Source organism: Triticum dicoccoides, chromosome 7A, assembly GCF_002162155.2.
Source record: "Triticum dicoccoides isolate Atlit2015 ecotype Zavitan chromosome 7A, WEW_v2.0, whole genome shotgun sequence".
NCBI lineage: Eukaryota > Viridiplantae > Streptophyta > Magnoliopsida > Poales > Poaceae > Triticum > Triticum dicoccoides.
The window spans coordinates 742,232,899-742,243,094 of record NC_041392.1 but is presented as its reverse complement, the minus strand read 5'-3'; the positions used below and the strand labels follow the sequence as shown (position 1 = coordinate 742,243,094).

General features: G+C 46.9%; 1 protein-coding gene across 1 annotated transcript in view; it reads right to left on the bottom strand.

Annotated features, from left to right (window-relative positions):
* Positions 1 to 7,550: 7,550 nt before the first annotated feature.
* Positions 7,551 to 10,196, bottom strand: part of LOC119329051 (DNA-binding protein RHL1-like) — a 5,936-nt gene continuing 3,290 nt past the window's right edge. The window contains exons 9-14 of the mRNA XM_037602037.1: positions 9,895 to 9,926; positions 9,688 to 9,732; positions 9,398 to 9,470; positions 8,267 to 8,298; positions 8,140 to 8,172; positions 7,551 to 7,943 (exon numbers count right to left, since the gene is read on the bottom strand). Coding sequence (XP_037457934.1) covers positions 7,887 to 7,943; positions 8,140 to 8,172; positions 8,267 to 8,298; positions 9,398 to 9,470; positions 9,688 to 9,732; positions 9,895 to 9,926 — 272 coding nt within the window. The 3' untranslated portion in view covers positions 7,551 to 7,886. The remainder of the gene's footprint in view (positions 7,944 to 8,139; positions 8,173 to 8,266; positions 8,299 to 9,397; positions 9,471 to 9,687; positions 9,733 to 9,894; positions 9,927 to 10,196) is intronic.

Genomic DNA, 10,196 nt, shown 5'->3' with positions numbered 1-10,196 from the left:
ACTTCACTCTTATCATTTTGGCAAGAACAAGTGCAATCAACTTCCACATCTTGCACTAGTTCAAGGAGTCACAAACCCTCTTGTTGGTAAGACAAGGGACAAGGTGACCTAAAAGTTTTCATGGACATCATCTTTTGTGTGCATCACTCTATGTCTATGGATATCCTTGCTTGTTCCTTGTGGGACTAACCCATGTAGGTATTGAAAGTGCAATTCACTCAAATGGATAGCTCCAAGAGATCTACATCAACATTGAGCATCCACATCTTCAATATCTACATGAAGTCATCATCGACAAAACCCAAGGTTAGTTCATCCCTCTTAGGGGGGATATCACATCTAGGGGGAGCTTTACTCTAAGACTTGAGCTAAAGCAACTCTAAAGATGTGAACAAAACAATGCTTTATGTAAAAGTGGTAACCCCACTTGAGCTTAAACGATGAGTATGACCTATGATCAAGTGCTCTCACTTGACTCCTAAGTCAATATACTCATATATAGATGACCTAGTCATTGCAAATTGCTTGATAGATGCTAGAATTGGTTGTGCATGCCTTGTCACATATTTCATTTGCCATCTTATTGTGTGAGCATGCTGGTTGCACATTTTACTCATTCGAGGACATCCACTTGTTGTTTTGAGTGTTTGGTTTTATCTTCTTTTGCCAAGTGGACGGACAAGAATGCCTAAGCACCTCCTCTAGCTATCTATGCTCTTCTCGTCTCAAACTCTATTCATGCTGCATCACAAAATTTGATCAAGTCAGATTCGAACCACTCTGTGTGAGGAGCGCTCGGAGTCCCCGATTCGTCATAGACTTAAACTTCCAAAACCTCTTTATGATTCTCGGTCTGACCGATACTCCACTTTCGGCCTACCGAGATCATTAAGTTGATCTAGGTTTTCGATCTCGGTGCAACCGATTTGAACCTTTCGGTCACACCGAGTTTCAGTAACTGCCCACAGTTATGAATCTCGGTGCCACCGAGTTGTTCCACTCGGTCACACTGACAGGGTTGGGCTATATATAGTCACGGGCAAAATTTGGAAATTTCTCCGAACCCCTTCGCCCGCGCGATAGCCTGCTCTGCCCTCATGGTCTCCGGATCGTCTTCTCGCCGCCAGCAGCCTCCAGTCGCTGGTCTCCGTCGCCGTCAACGGGAATTCTGCCCCGCCGTTGCCGCCGTAGCAAGTCCCCACCGAACTAGGGTATGGACTTGATCTTTGTGCTATTCCTCAATCTGATTCCTAGCACATTGTGATCATATTGATTCTTGCCACGTTTGAGAAACTTCTATCCAGTCAAAACGCCCGTAGATTAGGTTTGATTCGAAAATTCTAGGTTTAGGTTTCCGCCGAAACCATCTCGGACCCACCGAGTTTAAAAACTCGGTCCCACCGATTTGGCTTATGCCATTGCACAAGTGAGACTCGGTCTGAACGAGAATTACTTATCGGTGTGACTGATTTTTGAACTCAGTGAAACCCTAGCAGTCTCGGTGCCACCGAACTGTGACTCGGTCCTACCGAGTTCACTAGTTTAGGTTCCAAAACTGCTTCGGTATCACCGAGTTTGAAAATCGGTAGATCCGAGATGATTTCGGTGGGAAACTAAAACTAAGTTTTTGGATCATTCTTTTGCAAAAATACTCTGCATTTTGTGATGCTCATCTTTTCTATCTCATCTATAATCTATTCACAGGGTCAGCAGTCAGTTTGCAGCATGTCTGATCAAAGTGATAGCCAAAATATGTCAGAGCAGCAAGTGGTGATGAGTGAGGGCACTAGTCCCTCCAGTTCATCTGATGAAGGCAGCAGGAGCACTCCTAGCAATTTGCCAAAGGCTGCCATGAGACAAAGGAAGAAGAGGACTTCAGATTCCGAAGATGAGGACTATGTGGCAGAGGAAGAGGCCACTTCCAAGAGAATTGAGCCAGCTCAAGGCACTAAGCCAGGTCTGAAAATCAAAAGGCCAGCAGGCATGCAGCCCATGTCAAAGGCAAGAGCCTCAACTGAGAAGCCCACTCCCCAAGAGCCAGTTGCAGCTGAGGGCAAGAAAAGGAAGGAGAGGGTGAAGAAGACTGTGGCTAGAGTGCTTGGAAAAGCTTCCATCATGGAAGAAGAAGAGGAAGAAGAGGTAGCTACACCAGCACCCAAGGCACCCAAGCTGATGGGTGATGCCATAAGGTCAGGGGCTACTGCATCTAAGCCCAAAGCTGCCTCCAAGCCAAAACCTAAGAGAAATACAAGGAGCATTCCTGCAGCTGAGAAGAACAAGGCCCCAGTGCCTGAGACTGTTGCTGAGGATGAGGAGGAGAATGTCCTGAGAAAGCTAAAGCCCAAGATCCCGGACCACAATGATGCTCATCCTGTGGCTGAGGATATGAAGCTCGGGAGAGATTCAGGGCTGAGGAAATGGAGAGAAGCAGACCCGTATGCTTCAATGAGAAGGACTGCCGTGGACTACAGGTTTCACACCAAGGAGCAGCAGGATTTCTATGAGACTGTTTTGCTAGATAAGAAGCCAATTGTCTGTGACATGAGATGGGTTGACTGGACCTACATAAGGGAGAAGGAGGAACACTACCCAGGAGTATATGACAGCTTTCATGCTTGTGGAGTAGCTGACTTTGTTGGGCAGAAGCTCACAAAGTGGAATGAGGAACTTATCATGCAGTTCTACTCCACGGCACACTTTTATCCAGATGGGAGGATCACATGGATGTCTGAGGGTACAGGGTACCAATCCACAGTGGCTGAGTGGGCACAGATCATTAATGCCCTAGAGGAGCAAGATGATGACTTGGATATCTATGCCAAGAAGAAGATGGACCATAACTCCATGTCCAATATGTACAAGGAAATTCCCAATGAAGCTCTTGACACCTTCAAGTTTGGCTCTGTGCATCACCTTCTGTCAGGGCTCCCGACGATCAATTGGATACTAAGGCAGACCTTATTGCCTAAGTCTAGAGATCACAAGATGATCAGAGGTCATGCTATCAACTTGCTACATGTGTTTGATGTGCCTCAGAAGTTCAAGGTGATGAGCCTCATAGTGGAAACAATTAAGAGGACTGCAGCAGATCAGAAGAGGAGCTGTGGATATGCCCCTCAAATTCAGGAGCTCATCAACTCCAAGATGGGCACGGGCATATATCTGTTGGACATTGAACACCTGCCCATCCGTCCAGATTTCGAGGACAATGAAGTTGTCATGACTGAGAACGAGCCATCATCTGCTCAAGCATTTGCAAAGAAGGAGAAGGCGAGGAAGGAGAAAGCTGCCAAGATGCCTACCCAAGAGGAGGCATCTGAATACTTCTTGAAGACTAAACAAGAGCAGCTTGGTTACTTGATTGCATCCACGCTGAGGATTGAGCAAAGTCTGGTCACCCTCACTAAGAATCAGCAGAGCCTAGAGAGGATCATGGAACAGAAGTTCTATGACTTGGATGTCAAGGTAACGGAAGTTCAGTCTGCAGTGGAGCAGCTTCAGGAGGACATGCAGGAGAGGAGAGGCAGGACTACCACTCATACCTTTGCCAGAGTGCCACGAGGCCCGAGGTCATCTGCCGTGCCAGTTGCTGACACCAGAGACACCACTTCAGCACCAGCTACAGCCTCAGTTCCACCAGCTCCAGCATCTACTTCAGCTCCAACTCCAGCGACTACTTCAGCATCTACAGAAGCCTTCGTCCTTGGAGTGATCCGGACTCCACCACCACCTGAAGATCAAGCCTGGGCGTCGATCTAGTGCTATGCATTTTCTAGGAACTTTTTGGTAACTTGTTGCCGAAGGGGGAGAAGATGTATAGATCATAGGCTTCGAGAGAGAGAGTTGCTTTTCTCTCTTGCTTTATTTGGTGGTTTTTCGAACTTGTTTGCTTTTGAGTGCCTGAGATACTACGTCATTATTTGTGAGACATTGATGATCATGTGTTTGATCATAAGCTACACTTAATGTTTGCTTAATATTATCATCTTATCTATCTTGTGTGATCATTCACTTTTCTTGGTGATGAGTGCATGTATTTCATTCTTATCATTTTAAGCGCTCCACCATGATGTATGTGACATGGAAGAGTAACCCATGACTCTAACTCTTTGTGCATTTGCAGTCCAAAGCAAATTTTAAATATGCACAAATTTAGGGGGAGCTCTTACTTATCACATACTTCTCAAAGCGGCGATATATTTCATGCTTATTATCATTTGTCGAAGCTTTGATCTATATGTTGTCATCAATTACCAAAAAGGCGGAGATTGAAAGTGCAACTATCCCTAGGTGGTTTTGGTAATTCATAACAACATATAGCTCATTGAGCTAATACTATTCCAAGATGATTATTTCAGGAAAGCTCAATGATTGGCATGGCATGGATGTGAAAGTGGAACCCTCAAAATGCTAAGGACAAAGGATTGGCTCAAGCTCAAAAGCTCAAGACTCTTCATTTTATATTTTAGTGATCCAAGATCACATTGAGTCTTTAGGATAAGCCAATACTATCAAGGAGGGATGAGGTGTTGCTTAATGAGCCTCTTGCTTCATGTGCTTAGTGATATGCTCCAAAACCCTCAACTACTTTCCCATATCCACATATGACCTAAACCCTAAGCCAAACTCGGTCCTACCGATTCTTCCTATCCCGCGCCACCGAGTTTCACTTGTCATAAGCCACTGCCAAACCCTAGCAGTTCGGTCCTACCGATAGGGATCTCGGTCTCACCGAGATGGGGTTGCAAACTCTCTGTTTCCCTTTCGTAACTTTTCGGTCCCACTGAAAGAGCGAATCGGTCCCACCGAGATTGCAATGTAAACTCAGTGTTTCCCTTTTGTAACTTTTCGGTCTCACCGAGTTCCACTCGGTCTCACCGAAAGAGCAAATCGGTCCCACCGAGTTTGCCTGACCAACTCTCTGGTTAGCTAATTACCAAATTTGGTCTCACCGAGTTTGTGTAATCGGTCTCACCGAGATTACGTTATGCCCAAACCCTAACCGTATCGGTCCTACCGAGTTGCATATCAGTCCCATCAAAAATCACTAACGGTCACTAGGTTTACATTTTTGGTCCGACCGAGCTTATTGATTCGGTCCCACCGAGATTGGAAAACTGTGTAACGGTTGGATTTTGTGTGGAGGCTATATATACCCCTCCACCTTCTTCTCATTCGATGAGAGAGCCATCAGAACACACACACCATTCCAACTCATATGTTCTAAGAGAGAACCACCTACTCATGTGTTGAGACCAAGACATTCCATTCCTACCATATGAATCTTGATCTCTAGCCTTCCCAAGTTGCTTTCCACTCAAACCCTCTTTCCACCAAATCCAAATCCTATGAGAGAGAGTTGAGTGTTGGGGACATTTGAAGCACAGGAGCAAGGAGTTCATTACCTACACACCATTTGTTACTTCTTGGAGAGTGGTGTCTCCTAGATTGGCTAGGTGTCACTTGGGAGCCTCCGACAAGATTGTGGAGTTGAACCAAGGAGTTTGTAAGGGCAAGGAGATCGCCTACTTCGTGAAGATCTACCGCTAGTGAGGCAAGTCCTGTGTGGGCGTTGGCCATGGTGGGATAGGCAAGGTTGCTTCTTCGTGGACCCTTTGTGGGTGGTTGCTTCTTCGTGGACCCTTCGTGGGTGGAGCCCTGTGTGGACTCGCGCAACCGTTACCCTTGGGTGGAGCCCTGTGTGGACTCGCGCAACCGTTACCCTTCGTGGGTTGAAGTCTCCATCAACGTGGATGTAGGATAGCACCACCTATCCGAACCACGGGAAAAACATCCGTGTCTCCAATAGCGTTTGAATTCTCCAAACCCTTCCCTTTACATTCTTGCAAGTTGCATGCTTTACTTTCCGCTGCCTATATACTCTTTGCATGCTTGCTTGAAATATGTGATGATTGCTTGACTTGTCCTAAATTAGCTAAAATCTGCCAAGAACTAAAATTGGGAAAAGGTTAAGTTTTTATTTGGTCAAGTAGTCTAATCACCCCCCTCTAGACATACTTTCGATCCTACACTTTGACGCTCTCAAGAGTAGCGCAAAACTTGTCGCACTCTTGTTGGATCACCCTCCACCGCTTGGAAATGGAGACCTACCCGCGCATGCTCACAAATTGGTAAGGCGGAAACTTCTTGCACTCATGAAACTCTCGGTGAACACGAATCCAAAAGGTTGAATGCTTTTGCTCGGCGCCCGTATTGGGGTCTTGTCCAATGTCTCGCCAACACATGCAAAGAAGCTTGTCCTCGGCCGCCGTGTACGCCTTCGTGCGCTTGCTCTTGCGCTTTGGCTTAGGACCGGCAGCTTGGTTCGCGAGCTCGTCCTCGAACAAAGGCTCCAATTCGATGTCGCACTCGTCCTCTTCCTCTAGCCCGTAGTCGTCCGGGAACTCGTGGTGGAGGTGGAAGCCGTCCAGGTCGATGCCGACCTGATCACGCATGAAGGCCGCCTGATCGGGATCATAGCCAGCGGCCGGCGTGAACGCCCCGCGGCCGTCCTAGCTTTGTGTCTCGTCGGGATCGTAGCCAGCGGCCGGCGCACCGCCCTCGAAGATGAGGTTATGCATGTAGTCCTCGTCGACAGCGGACGATATTTCCTCGAACAGGTTGCGGGCGCCCGGGAGCACGGCGCCCGGGAGCGCGCTATACCATCCGAAGAAACGCCGACGAGCCGGTGCTGGCCACGGCGACGACGGCTTGGACGAGGTCGTGCTGGCTAGGGTTTAACCCTAGCATGTAGAGCGCCTTCCTCGTTGCCGCCGCGACGCAGGCGTTGGTGACCTCCTGCTGCGCGGCGGCAACGACGGCCGCCCGCGCGGCGGCCTCATCCCTCGCGTCCGCGGCGTGCCTCCGGCCCTTCCTCTTGGCCGACTCCCTTGCCCGTTGTTCGGGTGTCAGCGCCTTCTTTGGCTTGGTCGCGGCGGCAGTCTTGCGCGGGGCACGAGGATTGTCTTTCCCGGAGAGGGCGGCGGCGTCGGACGAGGCGAGGGAGGCGAGGCCGGCGGCAGCGGCGGCGAGGTCAATGGCGTCGTCCATGGCTCGTTGGGGCGGGAGCGCGCGTGACTGGGAGTGTTTTTGGCAAAAAGGGTGGGGAAATTATGATGGCTGCCACCGACCAACGGGCCCGGGGGGAGGAGTAGGCGCGCGCCGTCCGTCTCCTGCCCGCGCCGACGCAAATCGGGCTCAAAATTGGGCCGGAAATGGGTCGCCATGCGGACATTTGGGTCGGCGCGTTCAGCCGCTTTTTTTGTCCGCGCCGACCCAAACGGACGGCGGCGGACGAAATGGGTCGCCCCATTAGAGTTGCTCTTACAACCTGTTTATGTCACTCTAATATGTCACCCTTACTGCCTTACACCCCGTTTACGTCACTTTATTATACTTGCTCTAAACGTGATCCAGCGTGCGGCTCGTTGTACTCTCACAATTTGCACACAGAAGGAACATTGCGAGCACAGAGGGCGGGCAAAAGATGAGGTTGCCATCTGGCAAGTTATTCCTCCATGGCCACCTGCTCTTGCCATCCAAGCAGAGCCTAGCATAAGCTTATGGACCTTGAATTTATCAGCACAACCTCGCAACGATTTCTGCTCCTGTTATTACAACAAACAAACATGTCTAGCGAATTATATCTCGCAATTTCTACTCGTATTACAACCCGCGTGGGCCGGGATCGGATTCCTGCGGTACACATGGAGTGAGATGCTCTAGTATTTGTACATCAACAAACAAACATTTTTTCACACTGCTAAGCTAAAAAGAGCAAACACACTCACTCTATGCACGCTGCTCTACTACACACGCCAGGGAGGATGGGAGGGTCGCTCATCCCCGATCCACCATTTCCACGGCATGTCAGATCTGAGCACTCCTTACCCGGCCCAGTCGTCATCGCTATCATCGTCCTCCTCCTCGCCCATGTCGTCGTCCTGTAATGCCGCTGCGATTAGGTACATACGCCGGGAGGCACAGTAACTTGATGTATAGCGCGCGCGTGCACACACACACAATAACAAACAAAAAACATAAAACAGGGGGCAGATACGGGCCCTTCCCATCATCTGCCTCATGCGTCACACATGTAATTTCCTCTAGAGCAGAAGCCGACAAGAGTCAGTTAGTTACCTGATAGGATTCATCAGAGAGCTCCTTGTCTACCTGTGACACGAAACGGAAACACAACTCCTTCAGCTTCACAGGCATGCACACATTTTGGCACACAAAATATGTTATAAGTTCCAAAAAGTAGTACCTTCGCCTTTTTCTTTTTCCTGGATCCGCTTGCTACATTTTTCATGCAATAATATATTAAAGAGTCAGTCAGTCAGTCAGTCATACACCATGAATATATACAATTTCCAAGGGAAAACTGAGAGCAAGAGGTATGCTGACAAAATGAATATATATCGTCTGTCACGCACCACAAAAATGACTTCTTCCCCAACCCCTGGCACCGCTAGTGAACAAGCTTTACCCATGAAACTCTTTAATAAAAGACTTAACTGAACTGATAGCACCTATCACAACATGGAAGTGGCTTCTTCACCAGGTGTTGGCCCAAAAATAAAAGTATGATAAACAAGACTTTAGCCCCGCAAAAGGTTCCATATTTTTTTAATGTATCTCATAGGAACACCGCAAGTCTTCCGTATTTAGCAGTAAACTTCATCAATATAAAAAGCACAGCGATCCATTTTATTTCTAACATGTTCTCGGTGCTAACTTAACACACAATGAGTGACAGACATTAGAAACCCAAAATGGTTCGACAAATAGCTTCAAGTTTTAAAGCTTCTCAATACAGAGCCTTTGGCATGTTCCAGTTTTGACTTAACACACAATGAACGGCAAGTCATTAGAAGCCCAAATGGTTCAACAAATAACTTCAGGATTTAGAACTCCTCTATACAGAGCTTTTGGCTTGTTTCAGGCCTAATCTTCTCCAGCAAGAATGGCCCACAGAAGGTTAGACCAAATTCTCACAGTAAAGTTTGTATTATAAGATAAAAACAGACTTGGTTTGGTACTGTATTTAAGTGCCTTCTATTTCTGGACATTGCAGCACTAACAAATGTATCCATCCAATAGTCAACTCTATCTTCATTTATACAAAATGTCAAATATACCAGTTACCTTCGTTGATACAAAGGCAAAGCAATCCGTTTTAACTCTATTGTTGATTCAGAATTATGTCGCAACAGGCATTGAGCGACAGATTTTAGAATCCAAAATAGTTCAACAAATAGTTTCATCTTTCAAATCAACTCTGTAGAGCCTTTTTGGCTTCTAATTTTTTTCCCCGAGAATGGACTTAGAAGCTTAGAACAAATTCTTACACTAAAGCTTGTAATAAGATGCTTCTCACAACAGACTTGGTTCTTACCTTCCTTCTTTGCTGCTGACTGTTTTCCCTTTGGGGTTCCTCGCTGCTTCTTAGCAGGAGCTGCATCATCATCCTGTAACGTCGTTGTGATTGGTTAGGTAGGCCAAGAGGCACAAATAACATCATCATAATGAAAAGAGCAACACATAAAGGGGTCCAAACACGGGAGCGCTGAGACCATCAGATGTCTTTGCAATCATGTCCATATGAGTGAAATCTGGCATGTAATTTCCTCTAGAACAAATATTGGTAAGAGGACGATTTTGCAGTATCACAGCTGATTAAGTCACCTGAGAGGGATCACCCGAGAGCTCTTCAATTTCATCTTCTTCTACCTGTCACACAAAATGGAAAAGGCGGAAGGCCTTCGGTTTCACAGGTACGCATTCAGCAAAGAAAACAATGAGCAGCATTTTAAATAAAAAATCACTGCTAATTGTCGTTAAAATACTCATCTATTAAAGTAAAATGACCAATATTAAAGTTCCAAAAAGTACCTTTGCTTTTTGCTTTTTCTGAGATCCACTTGCTGCATTCATGTAATATACAGGTCAGTCATATACCATGAATACTACCAGTAATGCAATTTTATAAGGAAAAAAAAGAGCAAAAGTTAAGCTGACAAAAGAATAGATTACAGGCCACTAACACGCTCTAAAGTGAGTTTTCTCCAAGCCCTGGCACGGTAGCGAAAAATCCTAGACTGGCTTTGCCCATGAAGGTTCTAAAAGAGTAATTGACAGCACCTCTCAAAACATGGAACTGCCTTCTTCACAAAGCCTTGCCGCCACTAGTAAAA